Source organism: Rhinolophus hipposideros (assembly GCF_964194185.1).
Source record: "Rhinolophus hipposideros genome assembly, chromosome: 18".
NCBI classification, from domain to species: domain Eukaryota; kingdom Metazoa; phylum Chordata; class Mammalia; order Chiroptera; family Rhinolophidae; genus Rhinolophus; species Rhinolophus hipposideros.
The window spans coordinates 50,689,987-50,706,368 of NC_138064.1; the positions used below are offsets into that span (position 1 = coordinate 50,689,987).

Genomic DNA, 16,382 nt, shown 5'->3' on the forward strand with positions numbered 1-16,382 from the left:
CAAAAAAAACAGAAACAAAAACTTCCCTTTGTCTTCCAGTTACTACTCCATTTCTCTGCTCTACTTCATTGCACATTTCTTTTTTTCCTTTTAATGTTTTTACATAGATGTAATTTCAGACTCACAGAACAATGCAGAGTAATATTTTTAAAATTCCCTTGTACCTTTAGCTCAGTTATCCAAATGATAACATCTTACATTTGCCTTATCCTTTTCTCTGACTCTCTTTATATTATTCTCTCACTTATTACTTTGATATTTTCCAAATGGTAATTTTCTTATTTCTTTTACATTTGTCAGATCCCATTCTATTGTAAGGAGGAGCTTTCCTTTTTTTCCTCTAGTTATTTAATTGTTTGCTTGTTTAATATATTCAGCGGGTTATAATACATTCTGAGCACATTTTAGTGTTCAAATTGTCTCAGTTTTGACCTTTTCAAACTGCGTCATTTTGCCATTACCATTTTTTTCATGCTCCCGTTCTATAAGCACTTAACTTTCAGGTATAACAACGTATTCCAAGCTTATCTAGTACATTTCCTCCTCCAGCCTTTGAATCCACCGTTTCTCCAGTGAGCATTGGTTCCTTTAAGTGGAGAATGGTATTTAGAAAATAAAATCTAGACTGTAGGTGTGCTCATTGCTACTGGGGTATCATCATTCGAGGCCCCCTTCATAGACAGAACTAATAGTAGCTTAAGTTTCACCTTTTTAGAGAAACTTTTTCTGACTATTCAGTACAGTGTAGCTACACAGTCATTCACTATCCCATCACCCTATTTTAACTTTCTGCATGACACTTATCACTCACTATTAGTTGGTTGATGTTTTTTTTTCAATTTCTGTTGGTTGATCTCTTTATCTTACACACACACACACACACACACACACACACACCGCAAAATGAGTGTTGTAAGAGCAAAGACCCTGGCTATCTTTTCATTGTATCACCAACACTTAGAAAAATGCCGGATGCTGGATTCCATAAGCTGTTGACTAGAGGACCAAATAACTCCTTTGTCTTGGGGCACTTTCATATGTGTACCAGCTTTGTCCTGAACTCCAGGAAACTTTGGGAGGGACTCGTGTTTCATGGACTCTGAGCAGTTAGAGACTAGGAGAAGCAGTTCCTTCTTCATAGTCTAATGAAAACAGGAGAGGTTTGTCCTTGCTGTTAAGAAGTTTAATTCTCACAGCCCTTCTATATCTATTGTACATACTGACCCTAATACATGATTTCATAAAAATTATTCTATGAACCTTAATTTAAATATTTTTAAGATATTTATAATCACATTGCCCCCCCTTAAATAATTTAAATATTTTACACATAGTTGTATACATAAAGGTTAAATGTCTTATACTTTGATATTCTTGAAATGTATTAAATCCATGCTTCTTTACTAGAATATCTGCTTTTCCTTTATCCACTTTCTCACTGCCTTTTTTATTTTGTTAAAGCTTTTTTGGGGGAAGGGGAACAGGACTTTTATTGGGGAATAGTATGTACTTCTAGGACTTTTTTTCCAAGTCAAGTTGTTATCCTTTCAATCTTAGTTGTGGAGGGCGCAGCTCCACTCCAGGTCCAGTTGCCATTCCTAGTTGCAGGGGGCGCAGCCCACCATCCGTTGCGGGAGTCGAACCAGCAACTTTGTGGTTGAGAAGACGCGCTCCAACCAACGCTCATCCAGGAGCTCAGCGGCAGCTCATCTCAAGGTGTCATGTTCAATCTTAGTTGCAGGGGGTGCCCACCATCCCTTGCGGGACTCGAGGAATTGAACTGACAACCTTGTGGTTGAGAGCCCACTGGCCCACATGGGAATCGAACTGGCAGCCTTCGGAGTTAGGAGCATGGAGTTCTAACTGCCTGAGCCACCAGGCCGACCCTCTCACTGCCTTTTTTAATATTACCAGTATGGTTCTTTAAAAAATAAATAAATACATACTATAATATTACAGTACTTTTAAAACATCAGATTATTTTATACAAAATAAAATTTTAATTAAACTTTTATTATTTAAAACAAAGTAATTTTGGGGTCATATTTGATAAATTCTTAACTTAGGACTTACAGCCTAATGAATTTTATTATATCTTATCCTGTATACCTCATGTTTTTTTGTTTTGTTTTTTCCCATTGAGGTTTTTTAACATAAATGTTTTATGTTCAGACAGTTTCGATTTATAGAAAAAAAGCAAAATAGTACAAAGAATTCCCATATATACCACACTCAGTTTCTCCTATTATTTATGTTTTACATTATTAATAAGGTACATTTATATAACTAATGAACCAATATCAATACTTTTTTTTTTTAAGTTAAAACACCGATCTTTTTTTTTTATTAAGATTTTATTGGGGAAAGGGAACAGGACTTTATTGGGGAACAGCGTGTATTTCCAGGACTTTTTCCAAGTCAAGTTGTTGTCCTTTCAGTCTTAGTTGTGGAGGGCGCAGTTCAGCGCCAGGTCCAGTTGCCGTTTCTAGTTGCAGGGGGTGCAGCCCACCATTCTTTGTGGGAGTTGAACCGGCAACCTTGTGGTTGAGAGCCTGCGCTCCAACCAACTCAACTGAGCCATCCAGGAGCTCAGCTGCAGCTCAGCTCAAGGTGCCGTGTTCAATCTTAGTTGCAGGGGGCGGAGCCCACCATCCCTTGCGGGACTCGAGGAGTTGAACTGGCAACCTTGTGGTTGAGAGCCCACTGGCCCATGTGGGAATCGAACCGGCAGCCTCTGGAGGTAGGAGCATGGAGCTCCAACCGCCTGAGCCACCGGGCCGGCCCGGGATGCATTATTATTGACTGAAGTCCATAGTTTATTCAGATTTCCTAGGTTTTCACCTGATGTCTTTTTTCTGTTACAGAATTTCATTCAAGATACCATATTATGTTTAGTATTCATCCTTAGGCTCCTCTTGGCTATAATAATTTCTCACACTTCTTATTTTTGATGACCTTGACAATTTTGAGAAGTACTCGTTCGGTATTAGGTGGAGTGTTTCTCTTGGAATTTATCTGATGTTTTTCTAATGAGTAGAGTGGGGTTATGGATTTGAGAGGAAAGTCACAGAGGTAAAATGCCATTTTCATCACTGCATCAGAAGTACGTACCAACAGGGTTTATTACTGTTGATGCTGACGTTGGCTGTGGTAGTTTATCAGGTATCTCTAGTGTAAAGTTACTCTTTGCCCCCGCCTTTCCATATTGTGTTCTTTGGAAGAAAGTCACTATTCTTAGCCCATATATAAGCAATGGGGAGTTACATCTACCTTCTGAGGGTAGAGTATCTCCATAAATTATTTGGAACTATTCTGCACAAATGTGTCTATTCTCCCCTATTTATTCATTTATATCAGTATGGACTCATGGGTATTCGTTTTGTACTTTGAGTTATAATTTAATATTACTTTACTTATTTGTGGCTCAAGTTGTTCCAGCTTTGGCCATTGGGAGCTCTTCAGTTTGCTCCTGTTTCCCTATGATGTATCCCCATCTTGGTGGATTTTTTTTATATCTTTTTTTGAGTACTTTCTTATTTTCTGATAGTACAAGATGGTCTAGACTTGTCTTGCATATGTCTTGACCCAGTTCTAGAATGAGTGTTTTATGGTTTTTTTTAACTGAACTGGATTCTGTTATACTATTTGTTTTGTTTTTGTTTCTTTAATTCTGAATTAGCATGAGGTATTTGTAACATTATACTTTTATCAAAATATTTCAAAAATGGTCTGTTTGCTTTGTGACTGTCCAACTATCCTGAATATTTTGTTTTTTGATTAAAGATATAACTGTTTGTAGTTGGAAGCAAGTTTCCTATCAGGTGACTAACATGACATCTCATTGTTGACCTGACATTTATTTTATTTTCAGGTAATGAGCTGGTTTTACACAAGTAAATTTTTCAGATGCTTAATGCTAAGACTTTTCACTTATCCATTCTTTCCTTCCTTTAAGGAACATGTTTTAAGCACTTACCACGTAGTTGGCATTAGTGCTGGGTGCTCAAAACAGACAAGACACAACTCTGTTTCTTGAGTAGTCCATAATGCAGTGGGGACATAGATTCACTTCAGCATGATAATGCTGTAGAAAAGGTAAGCTCAAGATGAAGTAGAAGCCAACAGCAGAGATCAAGGACAATTTCTTGACATTTTGAAAGATGAATATTAATTAACCAGACTAAATGGGAGAGAATGAGAAAGCCAGGGGAGGTTAAGGGAGATGGGCAAAGGTGTTTTCACAAAATGAGTAGCATGTAACTGAGTATGGTACTTCCAGTTACTACAAGGAGCTCAGTGCAGCTGGAGCATAAAATAAGATAGAAGCAATGGTGAAGTTGAGCAGTCAGCCCAGAATCCGTCGTGAAGGGCCTCATATGCCATGTGTAGATGTTAACATTTTGGGGCACTGTTGGAGAGGTTTGGGGCAGAGGAGCAATCGCTTTGACAGTACTGTAGACAGTGAATTCGAGTAGCCAGGAAACAAGGTGAGGAGTCCATTTGAAAAACACGAACCAGAGACGAGGACAGTGGTGGAGTGGAGTCAATGGAGATACAAAGGAAGCATGGATGTGAGGTTAAAAGAGAGTGGGCAAAAAAATACATATAAAAATAAAATTAAATTAAAAAAGAGAGTGGGCGATGAAGTGGTGAATAAAACAGACCTTACCTACATGTTCCTGACAATGTAGACATATAGGAAGATAACTGTAATGACAACGGTCTAGTGATTCATTCCCGGTAAAGGAACAGTACAGGTGAGGATCAAGTACTGAGTAGCTCCAGCATGCCACATTCTCAAGTTCTCAAAAATAGAAGCAAATAAACTGGAAAGAAACTAACACTAGATGTATGGAAATTTTTCAAATTAAAAATGTTTTCTTCTCATGCAGTCCTTATAGCTGTTGTACCACAGCCCACTTTAGGTGTCCTGCCAGTTCCATTTCCTGGCAGAGCTTAGTTGGTAGTGAGTGTCTGTTATTGCACATGGAAATCATAGTGACACAGAATATTTACAGAGTGCATTAGTCTCACCAGCTCCTCCCACTGTGCAAATAGCTCCATAAATGGAAGTATGGCACCTTGAAAACCACACATAATTTTGGCCTGCTTACATGTCATTTTACAAGCATTATGGATTACTATGTGTCACTGTAATATTAATTGAGATTATTCTCTATGTTAATAAGTGATGCATGTGCCTCAAAAAGCACCTGAGGATTAGGACATAACTGAGTTTCTAATGGAATCTGGCCAGTATTGTCATGAAATACCATGAAGCCACTGTCAAGTGATAGCAACTCATTTCTGCAGATGAGAAAATAGAAATAGTGACTTAGATGTATCACCTCAACCCTCCTTGCCTAATAATGTCTTCCCTGTATATTCTGTTTCCAAAATAATGTGGTTCAAAATAAAACAAGCATATTTAAATGTCACATAACAAGTTTATATAATCCCTTAGTCACGAACGCAGTTCCAGAAGGAGGCAGAAGGCATCCAAAACAGAATATTGTAATTTTTATAAAATGAGAGCTAGAGAAAGGACTGGGAAACAATCCAAAAGGCTCCTACACAACAACAGCCTCTCCTAATTGAAGTAAATTCAGTAAGGTAGTAATCATTAGGTTTATTAATATCCACTGAAATGCAAAACAAAAGAAATACAGTTCATACCTTGGCTTGATAAGTGCCAGAAAACCAGGATCAGCCTACAGTTGTTTTGGTGCAGCTTCGTACTAGTTGTGATTAGAAGAAACTTCCGAAGAGGCTGCACAAGTGATTCTCCAGCTCCTTTACAGATTCATAAGACCACCTGACTCACTGTCTCTCCTAACAACTCATGAGAAAAATAGTATCTTTTAATAAGGAACTAATGAGTTGATGTCTCAGATTTATGCAATTTCCTCAGTAATGTATTCATGTCAGAATTTAAGCATAAATCGTTTTTAACATTAAGTCCAACTCCTGTTCAATACAAGCTCCTGACCCAAATTCTTAAAACCGCCATTATAGGCTACTCAGATGTTATTAGGTTGTAGAGTCTTCTTTGCTTTTTGTATAATGGCAGTCTAGGCTCTTAAATTTTTTTAGTAAGGTCCTGAAGATAACACTGTGTTTCATATTCTCAGGTAGACTCTAGGAAGTGCCCTGTAGAACCCAAATTGAAAAGAATATATAAATCTGTATTTGTGGCTGTGGTCCCGGTGAACTCTAACCACTCCCAAAACTCTCTTCTATATGTACCCCATACCTTTACCAAATGATACGGTATATTTGTCAAATTCAACCGTAATACATAATTTAGATGTATGGACCTCTAGAAGTGATGTGCAAAAAATTGTAAAACTGTGCTATCCAGTATGGCTAGCCACTAGCTACACATGGCTATTTAAATCAAAATTTAAATTAATTAAAAGTAAATAAAACTTAAAATTTAGTTCTTCGGTTGCACTAACTACATTTAAAGTGCTCAGTAGCCACATGTAACTAGTGACAACCGTGCTAGACAACGCAGATGTGCAACAGCTCAGAAAGTTAATTTGACAATGTTGTCTAGAAAGTACTGATACAGAAGGCACTTTAGTTGATAGTGACATATATTTATATGTTAAAATGCCTTCTCACAAGGAAATGGCTTCTCACAAGGAAAGGCTACCAGATTGATTATAAATAGAACCTGTAATTTTATTTTATTGTGCCAAAAAAGTGACTTTTAAATTTATAAATCCCACTTTCTTTCCTCAAACCCATACACTAAATGTTTTACAAATGCGGAATGTCTAAAGGCTATATGTGCAGAATTGTACATAGAGCTAGTTCCAGATTCACAGAATTTCTCCAATCCATCTTGTGCTTCTCCCTTCTACACATTTGCTCATTAGCTTCTCTACAATGTGTTGACTTAATTATCACACACATACACACACACACACACACACACAAATTTCTGTGTAATCTGCTGATTTAGACTGTAGCTCCTTGATGGACAAAGGCTAAAAGGTAGCCATTTTTGTGTATCATCTTGAGGTAAAGCCTTTAAGTGCCATTTGTACACCCCTGTATTTTTTAACTTTGTATAAGAAAGTGATTGTCCTTGTTCTTAAAAATGATAAAATAATTTTTTATCCCTAGTTTTGTTCAAAAGCAGACCCTTCTGATAAATGCTGTTCTATAATTCCTGAGTCCAGGCTAAGCCAGAGAAGGGTTAGGAGGAGCCTGGAACATCTTGTGCTAGAAAGTGAAATACTCAAAAAATGGTGGGGACATTATGTCAAAGGACATCGTAGCCAACTAAAGGGGGTTCCCACTGGCCAAATCTGGTGGAAAATTAAGTGTGATAATGAAGTGTAAATCACTGAAAAAATAGGAAACTATGAATTCATACTGATGATGGATGAATGGATGGATGAGAAAAGAAGGCCCTTCTTTAAATAGCTGACAAATGTGGATGGAGTGGTGAAGCTGGAAAATCACCGTTTCGCAACCATAATAATAAAGATTGGTTTGGGCAAGAATTCCCAGTGGATGCTACATATAAGAGGGAAGTCTATCAAGAAACAGCATGCTTACGTCGTCTTAATTGCCTTCCCACGTATGGCTTCTTAATTGTAAGGAGAAAAAGAACTGTGAGAGGCAGATGGGCCTCTGGATTGAGACCTTGAGAGCCAGTCAACATCACTTCTTTCCTATTTGTATGTAAGTGGGCTGCATAAGCTGAATTTAGTCGTGAGGAAACATAAGACAAAACCAAAATGGAAAACACTCTATTGAAAAAAAAGGACCTGAAATTATGTAATCTCATTAACAATTGTCACCCCAATAAGTAAATTTTAAAAAAAAGAAAGAAAGAAAAAAAAGTGACCTGCATTCCTAAAAATGTCAATGTCTCAAAAGATGGGGGCGAGGAAGGCAGGGGAAGGCTGAGGAACCAATCCAGAGATGTGACAACGAAGTGCAAATCTTTGATCGAGGACTGGATCCTGGACTAGAAGTGAAAAATAAAAAACAAAAAGGACTTAATTGGGACAATTGCCAAGATTGGAATATGGATGGTAGATTAGATAAAGTATTGTACTGATTTTAAATTTCCTAAATTTGGTAACTTTACTATGGTTATATTAGAGAATACCTTTGTTCTTAGGAAACGCACAGTGAAAAGGAGTAAGAGGGCATAATGTCTGTAACTTGTTCTCAAGTGGTTCAAGAAAATAATTGTGTTTGTGGAGAGAGAGAATATAATAACAAATGTACCGCATCGTTAGCAGGTAGGGAATTTGAGTAAAAGCTGCACCGGAGTCCTCTGTTGAAGTCTTGCTGATTTTCTGTACACTTGAAATTATTTCAAAATAAAAATTGTTTAATTCTATTCAATGTTTTATAGCGCTTTCTAAGGCCCAAGATGACGTGATGACAATGAAGATGCAATCAGAGAGACTTTCACAAGAATACGACCGACTCCTGCAAGAACACGCCGCACTGCAGGTGGGTGCCATGTGCACTGCCGGTGGGTGCCATCCACGGCATGAGCCTACAGTTTTGAAATTGTAATTACTCAAGACAACTATTTGGGTTTTTTTCTCTTCCTAAATCAAGAGGTTTCACTTAAGCCTAGCATTGTTAATGGATTAAAGGAAGCCAGGATTTTACCTAGAGGGAGAAGATTAGGACATTGCATGAAAATACAAGATAATCATGACAGAGAATTACTGACATACTAACTTTTAAAATTCTAGTTTTGAAGTTTTAAGCATTAAAAGAATTGAGCCGCAAAAATGGCAGCATTGAAACACACACTGGTTTTTTTCTGGAAAAGTGTAGTTTTGCTCTTTGGAATGTTTGCCATATTCATGCCAAAATAAGGCCAAAATTAAGGCAGTCCCACTTCACACTACTCCTTCTAAGCCCCTCTTAAACATTTTAGAATAAAGCCTATTGGCATTCCGATACATGACTTACCTCCAAAGCCGATTTGGAAAGTGGAATTGAAAAACACACACACACCCTTTTTGTTGTTAAAGTCACAAAGTCGGACGCCGTAGATTTCCTTTCTCTTCCCCTTCCAGTAAGTCAGTTCTCAACATTTATCCACGTTGGGCTTCTCTTTTCCTTTCCTCTTGGGCTGCCAGGCCCTAACCTGAATTGATGTCCCAGCTACACTCTGACCATGTGTGGGGAGAATTCGAGGGAGAGACCATCCAGAGGCAGCCCTGGTCCTCCTGCTGTCTCCCAAGGTGGGGGGTTCTGTGTTCTTTTGCTTTCAGATTGCGCTTATCCTCAGAATTTGGCAGCCGTGTGGCTTTCAATCAGGGCGTTTTAGCAATTACAGCTCTACGGTTATTTCACTGTCATGGAAGCCCAAGTCCCAGGACTCGTTTCCATGCCCCGTCATGATCACTGTATCTCCAGGGTCGAGCACTGTGCTGGCACGAGGCAGGAAGGCACTACACTGACAGGACTTGCAGTCAGACAAACGTAGAGTAACTCTAACTCGTACTAGCTTTGTGATCCCAAGCATGTTATGTCACCCCTCTGAGGCTCACATTTCTTCATCGGTAAATTGAAACAGGAATAGCACCTGACTCACTGGGTTCTTGGGAGAATTAAGTAGAATATGTAGGGCGCTTAACACTGCCTGGCCTGGCTTATAGTAAACACAAGAAATGATAGCTATTGTGATCATTATAATTTTCATCTGTATTAATTCCTCTGTAGAAGTTTTGCTGAAAAATAACTTATTCTCAACCAGTCATTTTGGCCTTGATTTCAAGCCAGTCAAGAAGCAATCCCAAACACATTTGTAATCTGGTATTCCCAGTGGAGTTGCACATTTACTTTCACTAACCGACTGTGACCAGAGGGCAGCTCAGAGAAGGGTAGATACCCTGTGGTTTTAAACACAGGACACCAAGAATTCATTTCCCATTGTCTGGAGTAGGCAGTGAGATTTTCACAAGACCACCCTTTCCCCATGCCTAAAACAGAGGTCCTGAAATTGCTGGCTTCAACGCAGCATCCTTGAAGGTCCACGATTGGAAGGGAGGAAATGTTCAGAAGCCTCTTGCCTAGAAATAGAACCCATTGGTGAGGTCAGGATGTAGTCAACGAGTGGGCTTTGCCAGGTGTCAGAAATGTTAAAATCCCTCAATGAAGGAAAGAGAAACAGCAATATTTCCTCATTTTCTTATGTCCAGTGGCCATTGCTGAATGTCCCCTTTGTGGTAACAGCTAATGATTCTTTTAATCCCTGGAGAATGTAGGTGACAGAGATTCTGGTAACCTATATTCTTTCCCAAAAAAAGCCTTCAGCTTGGAGCTTACGCATTCTTGATAAAAGATGTTAGAAAGCTCTTATGAGCAATTTTTTCCCAAGAAAGCAGTTGTTATACCTGTTACTTTGAAAAATGACCCCATCACAGATATGCCAAGTCCCATGCTGACAGTGGGGCGTGTTCACTAGTGCGTTTAGGCTTTGATCTCACTTCTGCTTGTATCCAGGTTTTTGAAATATTAATGGATGACATTTATTGAGGGTATGGTCTGCACCGAGTTCTTAGCTAATGGCGTCATATATGTTATCCTGTTTACTCTCCATCACAGCCCACTAAATTAAAATATTTTAATACCCTATTTTGTAGATGAGGAAAATGAGACCCAGAGATGTTATATACTGTACCCAAAGTTACTGAACTAGAAAGGGATAGCATTCAAAGTTGGATTTCGAAGTCAGTAAATCTTTCTCAGGAACCTCCAGTATTAACCACTGTCGTCTTTGGCCTGTGCTGGTCATTGGAATGTGTGTTCTGGGATCCATTGTCTTCCACTGCCCCTCTACTCTCTTTCAGGGAGCTACATTTCCCAGGCTCCCTTGCTCTCTGGCTTCGAGGTGGGTTTGACCAGTGGGTGGCACGAGGTAGGAGACTGAAGGCAGGAAGAGAAGGAAAGCCAGAGATTTTTACAGCAGCAGATCCATCTCTTCCCAATAAACCAATCACCTATAAAACCAATTCCCCGTAGTCAATACCTGTGGGAAATAAGAAAACCTCTCAACTTCATAGTTTACCACTTCTGTAAACCTCAGGTGAATCACTTGACACTTGACCTTTGGCTTCGTCAGTACTTGAGTGAGGATTATGATACTGTACGAGCACTAAACCGGATCCTGCGCAAGAAAGCACTTGAGATATTTTTAAACAAGGAAATCTCTATATAGCCATAAGATGCTAATAGTTGTTTCTTGATTGGACACATTTTTTCCCATCCAGCTACTCACCCCACCCCCATTGTCCATTATGAGAACATGTATAAAATTCTGAGATCCACGTGTCATTAACTGAGAACATTTTCTAAAAAGTAACTCTTATACTTTGATATTCACCTTCTGAACCCTACTTGAGAAGCAAAAGATTGCTGTAGACCATCTACTGTAAAAAGCTACATCAAATTGTCCTCCATGAATTTTACTTCTATTATCAAATCAACCTTAGTAATTGAATTATATCCTAGAGTTCTTTGGGAAACTTAGCTTTCTCAATTTTACGTTGTTGATTTACCTTAAATAAAATAATCATAAAATAAAGAACTGTAAAATATTAAGGAAAGAAAGGTGGAAGACGAGGAAACTGGTTTCTTTACTATAAACAAATCCCACTTTGCATCTTTAAAATCCGTTTGGGTTTCCCCATCTGGTTCCCTTCCTGTTATAGGCACTAAATAAATATTAGAAAAACAGTCCCTTCCAAGCATGTACTCTTAGCCTTTCCTTGTTTGCTTTCGCTCTCTTCTAGAACAGAAAAAAACAGAACTAACTAAGCGTTTTGGCAGCACAAATGCATACGCACCTGCCAGTTTTCAAATTTCATTTTGGAAAATCACCCTTCACTTAAGGGACTTGTCCAGAATCACAGCTCCATTAAAGCTGTGATTTTTATCTAAAGTGGTAAGATATATATAAACACGTGAAAGCAGTACCCTGTCATTTAAAATGCCTCCTCTATCCCTATCTTCTGATTTGGTTGCTGAATGTTATTAAAGTCGTTCTGGAAGCATGAACGCTCAGCCTGAATGGAGCTATGAACGTCCCATTTCCAGGCTGTAGGACTGCAACTCCCTTTTATGGGATTTTTTTCTCAGTGTGGACTTTTACCTTCTTAGTGAAAATGATCTCTGAAGGTTAGTTTCTATCCCATTTTCCTCCATTTTTAAACGATGCATTATAGTCATCTTTAGAGCATGATCAGCAAAGAGTATAATTTGAGAAACCAGTTCTCTTGGCAGATATCTGAAGTACAACAACAACAAAAGGCCACCCCATCTGGGATTTTTGGTTCCTTTCATTCTTTCCTTGCCAAAAATTCTTAATTGGGTTTGTAAGAGGGGAATTTTAGAAATTTTGTTTTCCTGATATAACCTGTGAAACTAAAGCAAGATAGATTAAGGCAGGGTGGAAAAATGAAGTTACCAAGAGTGTTACTTTCCCATTTCGATGTTTTTTCGAGTAAAACCCACCAATTTTGTAGTTTTTAAAATGTGAGACTTTTTCAATCCATATTTCATTTTTGATTACTCTCATAACTAATAACTATACACAAAAAGAGAATTTTTTTGTAAAGTCCTGTTGTATCTATGAATCTGTTACCTATGAATCTGTTTCTCACTGTGCGGCAATTACCTAAGTCACATTTTTTTCTTGCAGGATCGTTCATGGAAAGGCAACAAGAAAGGCCTGTGAACTGTGTGAAAGAAAGCTGTGATACGTACACCATGTCAAGATGCTAAATTTGTTGTGTTAGCCTCTAGAAAATTTAAAATTTAGTTCAGAAAAAGGTACTATGACCAACCAATATTTTTTAATGCCATATATAAGCTGTTATCATAATGGCATTATATACAGTATTTGATGATGTTTCACATATATTGTAAAGTCTGGATTCTCGCTTTTAAGTAAAATATAAGCATGTTAAACACCTTATTTAGATACTGATAATAACTCTGTATAGTGGTTGTTTACCAGTAGAAGGAAAAATTTCATTAGCCAGTTACTTCCAAAATTAGATTTTTAAGTTGTATGAAACCATGAATAGCCTTAAAAGCTTTAATGAGTTTAATGAGTTTCCACTCATTATTAAATTATTAAAACTCATTATTAAAATAATAATCTAGTTTAATCAGATGATGATAATGATTATGTGTATGAGTATAGTATTCAGTATCAGCAAATTTGCTCATAGGGAGATTAAATAAGGATAAATGATCAGAATTTGCCACCATATTTATAGGGAAGAGTCAGAAAGAGCAAAAAAATAAAAACAATGACCTTAATTTTTATTTTTTTTAAGCCTGATGACACTATGGCTTACTCTTATAAGACAACTTCATTGATAATTATGTTTTTGTTACTGTGCTTCTGCACCTGTTGGGCTGTTTTTGTTGACATGTGTGTTAACACATAACTAATAAGCATTCTGCCTTTTTAAAGTTCATCTAGTAATGGAATTTACATCTATTTGCATAATTGTCACAGCCCTGAACTGAAATTATTTTACAATAGTGTGGAACTCTTGACTCAAAAAGTTAACGTACAACATATCCAAAAAGCAAGTGTTTCCCATTCTGTGAGAGTTACTGATTATACAAATGTTACCTCAAATATACATACACTAGTGTCACAGTGTCTCTGAGATGTTTCTGTATTCTGAAAACTAAATATTAAATGCTCTTTTCCATTTAAATATTCAGTTTCCTTTAGAAGATGATAATGATTATAATATTAATATGATTTTTGTTATTCCAGTGTTTAGAAAATCATCTTCCTTGTCTCATAAAGACCTAAATATAAAAGAAAATGGAAAATAATTACTAGAGTTTTTACTTTCCTGATATTTGTTTCATCCTTTGTAGTTTACTATCATTTTAGCACCAACTTCACTCACAGTTACTTTTTTTCATTGTAAAATGAGCAAGTACATAAGAATTTTATTTCAGATAAAAGTCAGGAGTTACTGCTAGAAAACAAGACATGTAGGAGACATTTAATAGGAGTAAGAAATGAGAGTGAGACCATATGGGCTGACAACACCATAAATAACAAGGAAAGGGAGGAAGTGCTAAAACAGGAGAGAACTGAAAAGTGACAGCTCAAAGTATCAACTTAGAAATATCAAGGTAAGAGCTATTCGGATAAATGTGTTAATAGATCGGGAGCGTTTGTGATTCTGGCCTGCTGTACAGATATCAAGTCTAATGAGAGAATAACACAGAAAAGTAGAAAATTTAGACTTTTAAACTTTAGAATTGGTAGAACTAAAATCTAATCCCAGCCTCACAATAATTTAACCATGTGATTTTGAACATTATTCAAACCTGTTATCAACTTCCATTTCCTCCTTTTCATAGTAGGAGTAAGAATGCTTAGGTCAGGATTAGTATATAAACTAAGATAATACAACTTTGATTCTCAAAGTTGTTCAGACTGTACAGCAAAGGGAAAGTCTGGGTACTCTTTGAAGAGCACGAGGATTTGAAAGATTTCCCGAGAGCACTTAAAGGGTACATTTACATAACCTTGGACTTAAACCCTCAGCAACCTGAGGCCTCAGAAGTTTGAGCCATTTTCCCAAGGTAACATGGATGGTTAGATTCAGGGCCAGGATCTGAGTCTAGAATTTAGGTGTTCTGGTTCCCCAGATACTACTCTAGTCTTTATAAATACAAGTTAGCTATAATTTGCTAAACAAAATATTGCCATGTTTAGCCAGGTACTTTGGCTTCAGAGTCTATGTACGTTATCACCATACCAAACTGTCCTTAAAGCTATGAGGTATGATCAGAAAATACAATGAATACTGCTGCCGAGTGCCATCTAACCGAAAGGCAGGGACCTTCAATACAAGAAGCAGGGCTCAAACCTTAGTAACTGTAACAAGTTTCAACTTGTTCGGTACAGTCAGGTGTGAGCTATGGCTGAGACAAGGTGTGTTTTAAAGTGTGCTGTAAATCATCCTCCATCATGATAACTCTCTGTGTCACACATCGCTTCTGATATGGCAATTTCTGTCAAATAAAAACATTGCAGTGTGTCCTCATCCACCTTATTCACGGGCTCTGGCACCGTGTGATTTCTGGCTCTTCGCCAAAGTCAAAATGATTCGGGACATCGAGGCAGCCATGACAGTGCAACTAATGACACTCATGAAAGAGGACTTCCAGAACTGCTTCAGAAAGTGACAGGAACGATGGGATAAGTGTGTTTGAAGCAAGTAGGGGTATTTTGAGGGGGATTAATGGCAATGTGTCTTTTACTGTAATAATTATTTTTAATTTAAACAGTCACCCTATTTTTTTATCATACCTTATTTTATTTTACCTTATTTTGTTTTATCATACCTTGCCAATGATGTTGTTTGGCAAATCCTATTAGAAATAAACGTGTTCCATGGACTTAGTTACACTGCATATTAAGTTATGTTACTTTCTATTATCAAGAATGATTTCTTTATGTCTTCGGCTAGGCTGCACTGTCAGTTCAAACACAGGCGTGCCATTCTTGTCCTTTCCTATCAGAGTTACACAGAGTTTTGTCAGACTTGCAAATCTCCTTCGTCTGGACTCCAGGAAGTGGCTCTTAAGTTCTAGCCAAGCACTCTAGAATTTGGCATGAATCATCCTCATTACTTACCTGGCTGTAACTTGGGCCCCAGTGCTAGTAACAAGAGTACCTTGAACCCTAATCGAGATCCTGGAGCTTCAGTGCTTCCTACGATCCTGTCGTGATACCCGTGCTTGTAGCGCTGGGTGTTGGTCTCTCCTGCCTGCTTCCTCCTCGGACCTCCCGCTGGCCACTTGGATGCACCTCATGTCTTGCTCTGCCTCTCGACGTTAGTCTGGTCCTGCATTCCCACTCCATTGCCTGCCTTCTCTCCTATCCATGTCCAACCTCAGCTGAACCGCCCGTTCCCAGCCCTGCTGGGATACAAGGTGTGATACACCTTGTATTTGCATGCCCACTATACAATGTGTAAATATAGCAGTCTTTGTAAACGTTGACTACAATGATTTGTCTAAAGCCCAGGAATCTTTTCTGGATTTTTTTGTCCTTCAGGCTACCTTTCCTAGAATTCTTGAAAACTCACAAAGATTCAGTTTGCTCTTTTTAACATTTCTCTAATCAATTTACTAAATGGCATTTTTGCCTTCACAGTGTTGCTTTCCACCTTGATCTCTAAACAAACAGCCTTTATTAGTCTTTCCTTCTATAGCCAAAAGTGACTTCCAACACTACAGAGCTAACAGCCCCCAAAAGATACCCATGTCCTAATCCTGGGGATAGTCTCTTCTCTGGCAAAAGAGTATTACTTTATATGGGAAACCATGTGACTAAGTTA

General features: G+C 38.0%; 1 protein-coding gene across 5 annotated transcripts in view; it reads left to right on the forward strand.

Moving 5' to 3' along the window:
• Window positions 1-15,442, forward strand: part of BCAP29 (B cell receptor associated protein 29) — a 52,953-nt gene extending 37,511 nt beyond the window's left edge. For all 5 annotated transcript variants that reach the window (XM_081079904.1, XM_081079901.1, XM_081079902.1 and 2 more), the window contains exons 7-8: window positions 8,384-8,484; window positions 12,695-15,442. In XM_081079904.1, coding sequence (XP_080936030.1) covers window positions 8,384-8,484; window positions 12,695-12,730 — 137 coding nt within the window. In that variant the 3' untranslated portion in view covers window positions 12,731-15,442. The remainder of the gene's footprint in view (window positions 1-8,383; window positions 8,485-12,694) is intronic.
• Window positions 15,443-16,382: the final 940 nt, after the last annotated feature.